This window comes from Rattus rattus, chromosome Y (genome assembly GCF_011064425.1).
Source record: "Rattus rattus isolate New Zealand chromosome Y, Rrattus_CSIRO_v1, whole genome shotgun sequence".
NCBI classification, from domain to species: Eukaryota; Metazoa; Chordata; class Mammalia; order Rodentia; family Muridae; genus Rattus; species Rattus rattus.
The window spans coordinates 1,897,094-1,911,819 of record NC_046173.1 but is presented as its reverse complement, the minus strand read 5'-3'; the positions used below and the strand labels follow the sequence as shown (position 1 = coordinate 1,911,819).

Here is a 14,726-nt window from a genome sequence, read left to right as displayed (position 1 = left end):
ATCTATAGAAAAATAAAATTAAAAGATCCCAAATCGAAATTACTGTTAAGGGCATTTCACAGTTTATACAGCTTTGTTCAGTCATCAAAGCTTCCTCCTGCAGCGGATGGGAAAAAAAAAAAATACAGAAGGGGGGGAGAAAGAGGGCGTGGGGAGGGAGAAGCTTTGGTACACTCATCCCTAAATGGGATTTCTTCATTAAATCCTCCTGTCAGGACTCAGGGAACCTCATTTCCAGAGTAACTGGAAAGATTATAAGAGCCAAAGGGAATGGAGGACAGAAAGAAAAGACAAGGCTCTCTAAATTAACTGAGCAAAGTCATATGAACTCACAGAGACTGAGGCTGGATGCACAGGACCTCCATAGGTCTCCACCATGTCCTCTGTGTATATATTATGGGTTTCAGTTTAGTGGTTGTATGGTATTTGTGAGTGGGTCTCTGATTCTTGTACCTACTTTTGTTTCTTTTCTTTCTGTTATTGTTTTTTTTTTTAGTATGTTTTATCTTGTTATAATTTACTATTAAACATTAAAAGCCTTTTCTTTTACAATGAGACAGAAAGGAAGGGGATCAAGAAGGGACAGAAGTGATGGGTGCAGGTATTGGGAAGTGTAGAAGGAGGAGATACCATAATCAGGATATATGAAGTGAGAAAGAGATGTATTTTAAATAAATGGAAAAAATAAACCACAACCAGTTAAACAAGAACAAACCAAAACACCTCTCTCTTCAGTACATTAAAATCAGATGTCACCTGCCTCCTCTGTGTCCTTCATATTTAATTATGTATTCAAGTACACCTTGTGCAACAATACATCAATTTTAGAACAATGATTTTATTTCATTTTCTGCCTACAGTGTAGGAATCCATATTCTTCCTTTGCATAATGGCGGGTTTACATTTCCTCAGCTTCTCTTTTAAAGGTACAAGTCATATTTAAGAAGCCATTCTGACCGCCATAGCTGATACTGTCTGCTTTAGAAAAGCGGGAACACAGTCTAGTCCAGCATACGTATGTATTATTTGCTGGGTTGTAGAAGAAAGATCCCACAGTACAGGCAAGTGACTTAAGAGCTTTAACGTTCAAAGCAACATTCTATGTTGCGTTCGCCTGCCACTCTCTGTTACCTGCCTGTATTGTAAGCATTTCCCAGCAGATTTTGCTGTGGTTTCATACTTCAAGGAGGCGCAATGATCATTTCTGTGAGGCGCTACATGGTCTCAGAAAACTGAGGCTCCCAGCACCGCATTAAAGTTCTGCCCTCCTCTTGAATATTCATTTTTGCAGGCTCAGTACGTCATAAATGATTCATGAAGAACGTGGATCAAGCTCCTCCCTTCCGTTTCCGGCCGGGCCAGCGCCATCTTGTTCCTCGTGTGAGGACGCGGACGCGTCTTTTGTGGAAGGAGTTTCTGAAAAAACTGGTCAGGGACCTGAAGGGGGAGGCTGCACCATTCTGCGACCAGGTCTTCGAGGAAGAGAAAGTACGAAGAGAGCGACAGGGAGCGCAAACAGGCACCAGCATTGGTAACAATCTAGGGCTCTGTGGTGGGGGCCTCGGGAGCCGTTGGGCCGAGACCGCAGGGCTTGTTGGTAGGGGTGGCCTGGTGGGACAGTACAGTGAAGGGATTCCTATCAGGTTGAGGAACTCAGTTTGATGCCCTTATCCTAGATTCAGGGGCAACAGGCAGGTAGGCAGAATGGGGTCCGGAGGGGTGGGGGTGGGAGTGGGGGTGGGAGTGGGAGTGGGGGTGGGGGAATCGGCATGCTTGGGGAATCTCGAGTCTTGGGTCAACCTCTCTAACCGCAGCCATCCCTCCTTTTCCTCGTTTTTTTATAAAGTGTTTTCCTCGATTTTTAGTACGTCAGCAACATAGTTTCCTCTAAAATCATTTTGGTGTGCGGAAGGGGATTGTGAGTTGGTCATCACGGCATACAGGCAAAAAGATATGGGGTGTTACTAATTTGTGCAGTTAATATAATTAAGATAAAAGTAGACAAAAAGGACAAATTGCTGTTTTGTTTCTTTGTGGTTTGGGGGTTTGTTTGTTTTGTTTTTGTTGTTTTTATTTGGTTTTATTTTGTTTGGTTATCATTTTTCATTTTCCTAGAGAACGACACCGGGATTTTGGTCATAAAGTTAGGAGTGATTCACCTTGGCTTGACATCTTTGTCATGGATTTGCCTGTTCCTCTGGTCCAGCACAGACATAATGTTTTACATGAGATCTGTCTTGTGAGATGGATTTCACGTCAGAGAAGTAGTGCCCACATACCACCTTGAAAAGACTTCTTAGAGCCAGTCTGTAGACATTTTGTGTGAATGTACTTAGACTCGTCTGCCTCTGTGGTATAATCTCCACCTTCCATAATCCCTGGACTCTCTCAGCAGATTAACTTTAGTTATCTGAAGAACTTCCCAAAGGACTAGACTGGAATTTTTGGAGGGTATAATCCATCTGCTGTCACTCTCCCAGTCTGATTTGTCAGGGCCTCTGTAATTCTTATCCTTTCACTGGCCCTTCCCTACCTCTCTAGCAGCATATAATGTGGGATTCTGTTTTATTGTTTAGAGACACCCAGTTTCGTTTTGGTATCTTAGCAGTGTCTGCTCACTGATTCTTTTGGATGTAAACTGTTAAACTTCTGATATACCCTTTGTAGCATCCTTGCAGGCTTTACGGCAAGTAAACCATCAGGATGAGCTATGAATGAAACTGGGATCAGCCTGATGTTGGAACTGGTGCTTGGGCCAAGACTTCGGAGCCTGTCCCTGTCCCTGAGCACACAGAGCACAATTTTGGAGATACGCGTTCTAATAATAATAATTCAGTCCCAAGTACACAACAAATTTAAGACACTGAGATTCTTTACAAAGTACACCCTGACTTTTTTTTTTTTTTTTCACAAGGATGGGACTTACTGATTAGAATAGTGCCAGAGATCTAGGGCCATTGGCCTGGCCCTGAGGTAGCATAGGAACCACTGAGGCTGTTGATAAGTACAGTCACATCACTCATAAGAATGGCTTTTATGGCCTAGAAGCAATGTGCAGGATTTAGAGAGAAAGGTTCTGGAATGGGTAAAACAATTTCTGGGTTACGGGTGGAGCCTGGCTCATCAGCAAAATGTCACCATGGTGTAAACTACATCTATTCCTAGCATTCCAGGAGGAAGACAGGTAAACATCTCTTTCCTTTGAAGGATGCCTGTATGCTTGTTTAACTTTCCTGGTTTCTCTAGTGCTTATCTCTGTGCACACACTCTTTTTGCCCTCTACACTGACCATGAAGAGCTACATTAGTTTGACTTATGTCAGATATACAGATTCAGTGCTTTTTCTCTCAGAGAAGGGTAGCGAGGCACGCACGCACGCACGCACGCACGCACGCACGCACACAAAACTTTTGTGAAGAGAATGTTTCTGCCACAGAGCCTCAGCTGTGATGTTCCCTATTTTTTTCAGATGTCCAGCTCGGTCCTGTCCAAGAAACGCAGAGTGTCCGGACCTGACTCTAAGGTGGATTCTAGTTGGTCTTCTACCCATTCTGTGATGTTTGGCGTACCCCCAGGGCCAAACAGCGTGAGTATGGCTTTTGTCAAGATGGAAACTCTCAGCGGAGGTGGTGAAGTACCTCTTGTTTTTCCAAATGTCTAAGTCTCATTACTGTTTTATCTCCCCTGGAACTCTGTGCTCATCTTTAGGGAATGTCAAAAAACAAGGAAATGGATATAGATGAAAGCCTTTACTCCCGCCAGCTGTGAGTGGTACCGAGGATGGGAGGTGGAGATTGGGAAGAAGTACCGAGTGGGGCAGACCCTAACCTAGAGTTCTTTGCTGACAGGTATGTACTAGGTCATGAGGCAATGAAACATCTCCAGACGTCCAGTGTACTGATATCAGGCCTGCAGGGTCTGGGTGTGGAAATTGCCAAGAATATCATCCTTGGTGGAGTCAAGGCTGTCACTCTCCATGACCAGGGCACTGCCCAGTGGGCTGATCTGTCTTCCCAGGTATCTCTCTTTGGCTTCCCTTTGCCTAGGCTCCAGCATGGGCACTGCCTATGTTGCAGTCTTATCTTCCTATCCCATTCTTACAGTTCTACCTGCATGAGGAAGATATTGGCAAAAATCGAGCTGAGGTATCCCAACCACGCCTTGCTGAACTCAACAGTTATGTTCCTGTGCACACTTACACTGGACCTCTAGTTGACGACTTCCTTAGTGGTTTTCAGGTATCCTGGTACTAGTATATCCCCATTCTTGCTGCCTTATTCTTTCAGCTTTGTTGTCATTTAGGCTGGCACCTTCTGACAGGTTTAGTTTTGGAAAATTAGGAGATGTAGGTGGCCCCAGAGGGGCAGATTCTTCTGCAAAAGGGTGTTGTGTTTATAGTGAGATCTGGAGCCCAGCACCTGCATGTATAATTCTCAGACTGTTGTGTGAGCAGGTGTGATGAGAGCAAACCCAGGTTGACTTTAGGGTAATTGTTGTTGAATATAACCTGGCTGTAGGTAGCCAAGCTGTCTTATTTTCACCAGATAAATGAACTTAGCTGGTCATCAGACCTTGTTTGTCCAGCACTGCTATTATTCTTGCTGTAGTTGGTAGTGTTTTTTAAAGCTGTTCTCTGTCCCTTATTATGTCTGATACCCATTAAGACTCACTCGAGTGTCCATGTGACAAAAGGCTGAGCCAGCAGATCCTGGAGATTGGATTCTTCTCCCTTCTCCTTCACCTCTGTCAGCTTTTTTATTCTCTCGCTCCACCCTAAACCTGAGCCTGTTGGTCTTTACAGGTGGTGGTTCTTACCAACACTCCTTTGGAATATCAGCTGCAGGTGGGTGAATTCTGCCATAGCCATGGAATCAAGCTGGTAGTAGCAGACACTCGGGGCCTAGTTGGGTGAGTGCTTATTTGCTTCTTTGTTCTCTAACTTCTACCAAACATAGGCCAAGAGTCTCCCAAGCCTTCATGTCCTGCCCCACCAACCAGATTTGAAATGATTTTTCATTTTTTCCTGTGTGTTTTGAGCATGACCTGATCTGCTCCAGTACCTTGAGTGCCGGAAGGTCCTGTGCTTGGTCCAAATCACCACTCCCATTGCCTCCTTCCTTAGACAACTCTTCTGTGACTTTGGAGAGGAAATGATTCTCACTGATGCAAATGGAGAACAGCCACTCAGTGCTATGGTTTCAATGATCACTAAGGTAAGGAGACTAGCCCCTTAGGTCCTCATGCAAAGAAAGGCAGTTATTCTTTTTTTTTTTTCTCCTTTCCTTTTCCTTTTCTCTCACCCTCCTTTTTCCACCCTTTCTCCTCTCCTCTCCTTTCTCACCTTTTTTTGTCTTGAGAATCCTTTCCCTTTCTTTTCCCATTCCCTCTCATTTTTTTATTCTTTTCCCGTTCCCCTTCTCCTTCCTTCCCCTGTCCTCACCTAACAATTGAACTTGGGATCTACCACTAAATAGGTGAGTAGCCTGTCACTGAGGTAAATTAAAACTCCTTAGTGGCTGTCAGCCTGCCCTTGACTGAAAATCTTGGGTGATTTTTCACTTGTTTGTTCTTGGGTGATTTTAAGGCTAGCTTTGGATTCACGGTGAACCTTCTGCCTCAGTTTCCACAGTGGTGGGACTATAAGCATGCCACACTGTACGTACATAGCTTAACTCTCAGTCTTTTTCTTTTTTTCCTTTTCTCCCTAACCAGGAGAATCCAGGGATTGTCACCTGCTTGGAGGAAACCCGGCATGGATTTGAAAGTGGTGACTTTGTCTCTTTCACAGAAGTTCAAGGCATGAGTGAACTGAATGGCATTGGTCCTATGGAGATCAAAGTTCTGGGTATGGCAAGCCTGGGGAAGGAGGGTGAGAAGTGGTGGCAGAGGACAAAGGGAAAGTTGGCCCTGTGATGTGGGCTTGTCTCAGAAGCCAAGAGGTAACTCTAGAACTTTCCCAGCAGACTGAGCTGGTCTCAAACTCAGAGTCCTCTTGCCTGAGTGCTGATTCCTGAGTGCTGGCATTAAAGCCACCATGCCGGGATAAAACACTGCCTAACTTGTGTTTCCCACCTCCACTGTGGGAGAGTGACACAGGACTGATTCTTGCTTATTGTCAAGACAGCCCACTTATTCCTTGGTTTATTATTCCCTTTTGACTTTCCCCCTTATGGTTTATTTTAGACAATTAAGTCTTCTCTTTTCAGCTATAAAAAGTCTAAGAGACTAGGTCCTTTCTAGTGTGTGTGATTACTAAGCTAGGTTCTGGTAGACTAATGGCTGGAAAGTTGTGATCTCATCACAACTGTAATGAGATCTCATGCCCTCTTCTGGTCTGTCTGAAGACAACTACAATGTACTTATATAGAATAAGTAAATAAATTTTGTAGTTTTTTCTTTTTAAAGAAAAAAAAAGGAAAATTGGGTGTCACTGTGGATGATGTCGTGCACCTGTAGCCTGGCACTCAGGAGGTGGTGGACGCAGGAGTATTAGAAGTTCAAGCCCAGTTCAAGAGCAAGAGGCTGGCCTGGGCCATTTGAATCCCCGTCTCCGAATGAACAAGCACATGGAAAAGAATTGCTTTGTCTTGAACAAGTACAGGGTTTTTGGGTTTTTTTTTTTTTTCTTCTTCTTTAGTTACTAGATATTAGTAAAGTACTGGACATTAATATAGCAAATCAGTCGGTAAAGTTCTTGCTGTGGTCTCACAAGTGCTTGAGTTTCAGCCCCAGAAACTGTGTAAGAAGAGTTAGGTCCTATGGCTTGTATCTTTACAGAGCTTGTGCGTAGCGCCTGGGAGATGGAGACAAGTAGATTTCTTTTTGTCTTGTTTTAAATTTATTCCATTTTTGTATGTGTGTATATATGTTTTTGGGGTATGACTGAGAGCTACAGACACTTGTGAGTGGCCCAGAGAGCAGGAAGCACTCACTCTCAGCCTCTGAATCAGATCATAGACAGAGGAGACATCTGTTCCCTCCCCCTTCTTGTTTTTCTGCATTGAAACAAAAGCCAGATGTGTCAGTTCCCCAGCACCCGGAGTCTGAAGCTGTATGAGTGAGATTGTGGCCATTCTGTTTGGTATGGGTAGCCCTCGGCTAGCTTTGAACTCTGAATCGTCCTGAGTTACTCCCATGCCTTTGATGGATGTGTATCGCTTTGCTTATTTTGCTTGCTTGCTTGCTTGCTCGCTTGTCCCTATCTGAGTAGAGTTTGCAGTTTTTAAAAACCTGATGTGTCTAAGACTTGGACTATGAGTTTTTTGTACTTGACGTTCAGAGGGTGGCAAGGGCACGATTGGACTGGCAGTGTTCTCCATCTTGTTGATCTTTCAGGTCCGTATTCCTTTAGTATCTGTGATACCTCCAGCTTCTCTGAGTACACCCGTGGAGGCATTGTCAGTCAAGTGAAAGTATCTCAGAAGATCAGTTTTGTGAGTTGGTGGTGAGGGGCTGTGAATGGAAGGACTCCTGCTTTTGAGATTCATACGTTGTTCATATCTGGTTTTGATGCTTCGTTATCCACAGAAATCCCTACTTGCCTCGCTGGCAGAGCCAGAGTTTGTGATAACAGATTTTGCTAAGTGCTGTCGCCCTGCTCAGCTCCACATTGGCTTCCAGGCCCTGCATCAGTTCTGTACTCAGCACAGCAGGCCTCCTCGGCCCCATAATGAGGTAAATGAGTGGGAAGCCAGCCCGGAACCTCTGGTATGTCTGTTTCTTGTACCTGTTCTTCCTGCAGTAGGACCTGATAGACTGTTACCTTGGTTCGTTTTGACCAACCAGGAGGATGCTGCAGAAATGGTGACCTTAGCACAGGCTGTGAATGCTCAATCTTTGCCAGCAGTCCAGCAGGATTGCCTAGACATAGACCTCATCCGGAAGTTGGCCTATGTAGCAGCTGGGGATCTGGCACCCATGAGTGCTTTCATTGGTGGTCTGGCTGCCCAGGAGGTCATGAAGGTCAGCAGTAGTGGGAAAGGGTGGTAGACTGCTGTGTGCTTCTGATTCCCTCACTGCCTTTTAGTCCCTGTCACTTCCAGTTTGGCTGCTGACAACACTCTTTCTCCAGGCTTGTTCTGGAAAGTTTATGCCTATTAGGCAGTGGCTGTACTTTGATGCCCTTGAATGTCTCCCGGAGCACAGAGTGGCCTTCATGGAAGATAAGTGCCTGCCGGTACGTCCGTGGGAACACTAGGGACGTTTGGGAACATCTTGAAGGAAGTGTCTCTAACCTGTCTGTACTCATTCACGTAAATCCAGCGCCAGAACCGTTATGATGGGCAAGTGGCGGTATTTGGATCAGACCTACAAGAGAAGCTTGGCAAGCAGAAGTACTTCCTGGTGATTGACACTAGCAATAGGCTCTGCCCACTCTTTATAAGATCTCTTCCCTAATCCTTTGGGGAGGGGTCTTTTGGTTTTCATGTCCTGATCACATCACCTATTCTGTTTTGTGGTTGGTTGAGGAAAGAAAGGCTTTGTGTATCTCCTCTCTTTTTTTTTTTTTTTCTTCCCCTCCGCCTCAGTCACCCATAGGAATATCTGTCATCCCTTTGAATTGAATGTTTGTTACTACACAGTCTTGTGTTCTGTTGGTATTTTCTTTTGGGAGTAAGGAATTGTGGGTTAGCATATGCTATCACTATTCGCTCTGATCAGAGGGTTTACCAAACTTCCAGGTAGGTGCAGGTGCCATTGGCTGTGAGCTGCTCAAGAACTTTGCCATGATTGGCCTTGGCTGTGGAGAGGGTGGAGAAATCACAGTTACAGACATGGACACCATTGAGAAGTCAAACCTGAACAGACAGTTTCTCTTCCGCCCCTGGGATGTCACAGTGAGTAGGATGGCATGGCTTTCTCTCTTCTGTTTGATTGCAATCTAAATGGCTTAGATGTTTTTGCTTTCCTCTCCTTTTATTTCCCTCCTATTTTTCAGGCATTCAGATGTAAGGTCAGTAGACATAATTACCTGTCACGTTTTTTCATTTGCCTTGTTCTCCCTCCCCACCTAAGCGCGAATGCTTGTGCATTGCAGATGTGACATTGTAGGATGGGTAATAGAGTCATTACTGGGTATTCCCTACAGGTCAGTGTTAGCTTGATTGACTCGCTGATAATCCATCTTTCCTTTGCTTTGTTTTTACCCTAAGCATCCTAGCCTCTAGATTTACAAGGTAATGAAAGAAATGTTCCTGTTCTTCTCTAAGATTGGGAAGATTGGAGCAATGTGAGAATCTTCCTGAGTGCATTTTGGTTTCCTCCTGTAACACTGAGTCATAACTTAAATGGTGTTAAATACTGTTTATCTTTCCTCACCCAGATTGCTCTAACAGTGGAAAGGACAAATTTCTTCCATACTTTTAGAAAGCCAGGTCAGGGAAGCTGGGATGCTGTTTTTCCATATAACTAGGATGTGATGGCCAAAAACATAGAAGGGGGAGTAAGGGGAGAGGGAAAAGGAGGAACAGGAGGGGGGGGGGGGGAGGAGGAAAGAAAGAAAGAAAGCTACGTAGTTATATATGTTCTAGTACTACTAGTACAGTAGTATTCCACTAGTTCATACATGTACTATGTATGTATATATGCATATGTGAGAGGTGTGTGTGTGTGTATCCCCATGTGTGTATACGTGTGTACATACATATGTTCATACATACAAAAATACAAACATATGGACACAGCTGTTGTAAGAGAGTATGTAACCTAAAACATTTATAAAATGTGAGTATGGTATGAGTCCTCAGGGATGTTCTGTACTGGAAGTATTTTTCAAGATCAATACTTATGCTTATCTCATATGACATACTGTGGTAAGTGGACTAGTGCTTTTAAATATTCTGCTTAAAACTCTAACATGGGAAATTGTGGTGCTTATGACCTATACCCCCAAAAACTGTTGGGAGACTGTTCTTCGGCATCTTTGCCTATGTTGTACTAAGTGGTGTATGGTTAAATGAAGGAATGAGGAACAGAGAAGCAGCAATTGTGAATGCCAGGAGAGTGCTGGTTTTCACTGCTTATGAAGACTTTGTCCTAAGGGAATTGACGTAGAAGGGTAAAACAAGGCATGTGAGCAAACAGTTGACCATGCAAAAGTAGTAGAAGCCTGAGGAAAGATAAGACATTGGGGCGTGTGGTATTTATAAAAGAACAGAGGAGGCTACAACCCGTTTTATACCACAAGTGAAAGTAGAAACAGAGGAGGTTATTGAGAAGTGGAACATGACTCAGTCTGTCTGTGGTTTTATTTGGGTTACTCTAGATGTCATTAATTGAAAAGAGAGTAGCTGTCGGGGTCATTCTGTTTTAGTACTCACAGTATCCTGTGGGGCCAGATTTTGTTTATAATCCTTAAAGCAAAAAGACAACAGAATTTTATGAATAATATAAATGTAGCTGTCATAAAAGAGCAGTCTGTGGTCCGTAATCTCTTTTATAATATCTGTTGTTGGTAGCCAGGTGGTTTTGACGTCGGATACATTTTGAGATACCTCTCTGGAGTTTCGTTGCATCGGTGTGTGGGAAACAGCTCTATTTTTCATATTCCCACCTAGAAATTAAAGTCTGAGACTGCTGCTGCAGCAGTACGTGACATAAATCCACACATCAGGGTGTGCAGCCACCAGAATCGAGTAGGCCCTGAGACAGAACACGTCTATGATGATGACTTCTTCCAAAACCTGGATGGTGTGGCCAATGCTCTAGACAATGTGGATGCTCGTAAGTTTGGAGTTGAGTGAGGAGGGCAAGAGCAGGGTAGTGTGTATGGATGAGGTTCTTGTGTTCCTGTCTTGTCTTGGGTTTTGGAGACAGGGTTTCTCTGTAGCCTTGGCTGTCCTAGAACCAACTCGGAAGACCAAGCTGACCTGTGTTCCTGTTTTATCTAAGCATGCCTACTACTCATCTGCCATTTCTTCCCATCTCCCTGAAGGATTATACATGGACCGCCGTTGTGTTTACTATCGTAAGCCTCTGCTGGAATCAGGCACATTGGGCACCAAGGGCAACGTGCAAGTGGTTGTTCCCTTCTTGACAGAATCTTACAGCTCTAGCCAGGACCCACCTGAGAAATCCATCCCCATCTGCACACTGAAGAACTTCCCCAATGCCATTGAGCATACCCTGCAGGTGATCAACCTTGGGAGGAATTGGAGGTGGAAGGGTTAGGTCATCAAGCCTTTGCCAGTCTCGTGCTACAGATTCTAAGTTTCCTGCTCTTGTCTTTATACCAATATCCAGAGTACCTGCTATTGGTTCCCTTCTTTCACAAAGAACTTTGACCTTTGGGTACACCTTGTGTGTGCTGTCACAAGTCTCTGAGATCATATTTGTATCAGCCCACATGTGTATCTATCAGATATGTGTGGTTTCTTTGGAGTCATCCACTTCTGGTGACAGCACTCATAAAATTGTATAAGTTCAAACCAAGCAAAGTCCCAACACAAAGATGGGGAGGTCCGCACAATGTTCCAGCTCGGAATGTATCAAACGTGCTCAGAAAAGGGAAAACCATTGTCTACAGTGGAATGTTACCGTATCTAGCAACCACGTTTCAGGGTGGATGCCATGCCTAGAAGTACGTGGCCAGATGGACCTCAGTTTTTTTGTTTCTGTTTTTGTTTTTGTTTTGTGCACTTCTTTCTGTTTTGGTATTTCTTGTCTTGCTGCTGGGTTTTTATTTCTTTATTTCTTTTGGGTTTTACTTTTTCTTGGGAGATGGCACGTGAGTTAAGCAGCTAGGGAGTTCAGGAGGTCCTGGGAGGGTTTGGCAGAAAGAAAAAACATCCAAACTCTAGTGTATGAAAGATACCTTAAGTAGAGTAATTAATGTTAACCTTTTAATTTGGAAAGACTTAAAGAGAACATCACGGGACATGTGTCTGAACAGTGAGGATGGTCTGTAAATGATGCTTTTTGCTGCACAAATCAGCTAATGTTGTTTCTGCTGACTTTCTAAATTAACCTGTAATAGTGAGTGTGTTTTTGGTTTGTTAAACTCTTACCCAAAGTGAGTTAGACCGCTGGTTTTTAAGTGCGGCTTCTGTCTGTCTAGTCAAGTACATAATCTTGTGTACCCTCTGGCTGGAGAAATTGAATGCTGCACTGGAAACTTAACCCAGAGCCTAGTCCTGCTTATGTTCTTCCAGTCCAACAGTGCCTGGGGCAGGGGGGTTGTTTGGTTTCTGTTTGCTCGTAGGCTCATAGTGTCAGTACATTGAGGCCATGCTAAGCAGTTGGAGATAAGGAAGGAATAGACTGGAGAGTTCCAACCACATTACCTTGCCCTGTTTGTTGTTCAAGGTTATAAAACGGTTCTCTGTGTCTGTGCAGCAGACAGAGAAGTGCAAAAGGTTTTACAATGTTCAGTAGCTTTGTAGGAACCATGTCTGGTCCTCAGATTCCTTATCTGCAAAATGAGCATTGAAGTGAGATTTTGTAAAGCACTTAAGCACTGGATATGGGCTGCTCATATACTTTGGTAAAGTCCTTAGCTGTGGGTTTGTAGTTGACACCATTCTCAATCTTGTATGAATGAATGTACTCATTCACTAACATTGATGAGTGTAAATGCTAGCTATATCAGAGACTTAAACAGGGATGTTTATTCTTCTGCAACAGGTCATAAAAGCAGGTTAGTATGTGTGAGAGTGAAAATTTAGAAGCTGTATGTGTAGTGTCTATATAGATGCCCCAGACCATTTCAGCAGCGACCTCCTAGTTCTCAGAAAACAAATAAACAAACAAACAAAAAACCAAGAAACAAAGGAGGAGTTCCTATTGAGACCTTCTGAGTTCCTATTGGTGACTTCTTCCTCTCTGTGTCTCTTTGTTATAAACCAGTCACCTCACACCCATATTGCCATTCAGTTTCTCACAAGATACATAATTGGCTGCCAAGTACAACCACTGGTCTGGAACACGTGGGTGCCCTCATTGTCCAGGTTGAATGTGGTCTTTACCCAGAACAAGCATTACTAATGTGTACAGAGACCTGTTTTGTTGACATGCATTTGTTTGCTCTGTCTGTAGTGGGCTCGGGATGAGTTTGAAGGGCTGTTCAAGCAGTCAGCCGAAAATGTTAACCAATACCTCACGTAAGTAACAGACAAACCAAACAGCAGACAGACGCCAACCAACAAAGGCGTCCTTGTCTGCTCTCCTCAGGCACATCCTTGGTGGATGAGTTGGGTAATGGGAAATGGTCCGGGTTGACTTTTTCCATAGAGAAAGAAGGCTTGTCCAGAAACTTTACTTCTAGGCCTCTGAAGTAATCCAGGTCTTTGCATTGGATAGGGACCCCAAGTTCATGGAGCGGACACTGCAGCTAGCTGGCACCCAGCCTTTGGAAGTACTGGAGGCTATACAGTGCAGCCTGGTCCTGCAGAGGCCACAGACTTGGGCCGACTGTGTGACTTGGGCCTACCAGCACTGGCACACCCAGTATTCTCACAACATCCAGCAGTTGCTGCACAACTTCCCTCCAGACCAGGTATTATATACTCAGTGGGTATAATTGGCCCAAACACATTTCCAGGAAATGGGATGCTTACTGTCCTCTGTCTGGACCTGAATTCTTCCAGGTAGCCTAAGTGCCACAAGCACCCCAAGGCAAGGATTAGGCTAGTTCTCGGTGTAAGCATTTGCGTTTTCCTCCTCCTGCCTACCAAGCAAGGGGCTTAGTTTCCTTTCCAGCTGCACTTGTGGGCTGAGTCATATCTGAGTTCCCTCGGAGGGTTGCAGTTTTAAGTGAGAAATATGATAGTTAAATATACAGCGGTCTATGGGTTCAAGTCCTGGCTGTGTTTGACAGTGGGGTCATGTCAAGCCTAATGTCTTGGCAAACCATATCTGTGAAGGAGGTATGATAATGGCTTGTGGGCCATTATTTAGAAAGGACTAATTTGCATTTCTTAGTATTGCATTGGTTTAGCCTAAGCCTCATACAAATTGGTAAGTTGAACTTGCTGTGTGTTTTTGGCTCATCGTGGGTCCAAGAATGGTGAACTTAGGCTTCTTAGACCGAGACTTGCCTGTGAGTGCTTCTCCCTCAGTCCTCTTCATACCTTTGCATTCTTCTAGGACAGGACAGGTAGGACTTCCAGGTCCCAGGTGGAAAAGGAAACACAGGGAAAGAGTGGGGGCCTTTTCTGACAGACTTTGGAATGAGTAGGAAGCAATTAGGGAAGATCTCTGGGAACCTAGAACCAACAGCCTCTTCCACAAGGTTGGTGGAGGCTAGCTGATAGGAGCCATTAAGCTTAGGGCAGGAGAAGAGATGGGATTAATAAATTGTTAAGGACACACATTTTCAAGTGGAACGTCTCAAAGAAATATTACTCAAAGAAATATTACGAAAGGGGACCTGGGATAAAATAAGTGACTTCCATTTCCCCTTCCATTTCCAGTGAAAGACCCCCGGAGAGGACCATTCCCTCAGGAGGAGTCCCAAGCGCCCAATGACCGAGCCGAGTCCACTCGGATGCAGTCAGCAAGAGGTTTATTGAAACACAGGTACCTGCAGGCACACAGTCTTTCTTTGAGGACTTGCACGCCCAGCAGCTCCAGCATGGGGCTTTTATAGGGTTTGGGGAAGCAGAAGCAGGCTTACAGAAGCAGATGCATAGTTACGATTGGTGGATTCAAACGAGGCACATAGACATGTTCACATGTGATTGGCTATTTCACATGATGAGGTAATAAGGTATAGCTACACACATTGGCAG

At 44.3% G+C, this 14,726-nt stretch overlaps 1 protein-coding gene across 1 annotated transcript in view; it reads left to right on the top strand.

Moving 5' to 3' along the window:
• The first annotated feature begins 1,366 nt into the window (after positions 1-1,366).
• The window catches only part of LOC116889591 (ubiquitin-like modifier-activating enzyme 1 Y), a 23,257-nt gene continuing 9,897 nt past the window's right edge, over positions 1,367-14,726 (top strand). The window contains exons 1-18 of the mRNA XM_032890527.1: positions 1,367-1,531; positions 3,470-3,586; positions 3,709-3,764; positions 3,849-4,017; positions 4,104-4,238; positions 4,802-4,908; positions 5,123-5,213; positions 5,713-5,845; positions 7,336-7,433; positions 7,528-7,674; positions 7,786-7,962; positions 8,072-8,176; positions 8,263-8,343; positions 8,682-8,837; positions 10,557-10,722; positions 10,934-11,130; positions 13,033-13,097; positions 13,297-13,492. Of these exons, the coding sequence (XP_032746418.1) occupies positions 3,470-3,586; positions 3,709-3,764; positions 3,849-4,017; positions 4,104-4,238; positions 4,802-4,908; positions 5,123-5,213; positions 5,713-5,845; positions 7,336-7,433; positions 7,528-7,674; positions 7,786-7,962; positions 8,072-8,176; positions 8,263-8,343; positions 8,682-8,837; positions 10,557-10,722; positions 10,934-11,130; positions 13,033-13,097; positions 13,297-13,492 (2,196 nt within the window). The 5' untranslated portion in view covers positions 1,367-1,531. The remainder of the gene's footprint in view (positions 1,532-3,469; positions 3,587-3,708; positions 3,765-3,848; positions 4,018-4,103; positions 4,239-4,801; positions 4,909-5,122; positions 5,214-5,712; positions 5,846-7,335; positions 7,434-7,527; positions 7,675-7,785; positions 7,963-8,071; positions 8,177-8,262; positions 8,344-8,681; positions 8,838-10,556; positions 10,723-10,933; positions 11,131-13,032; positions 13,098-13,296; positions 13,493-14,726) is intronic.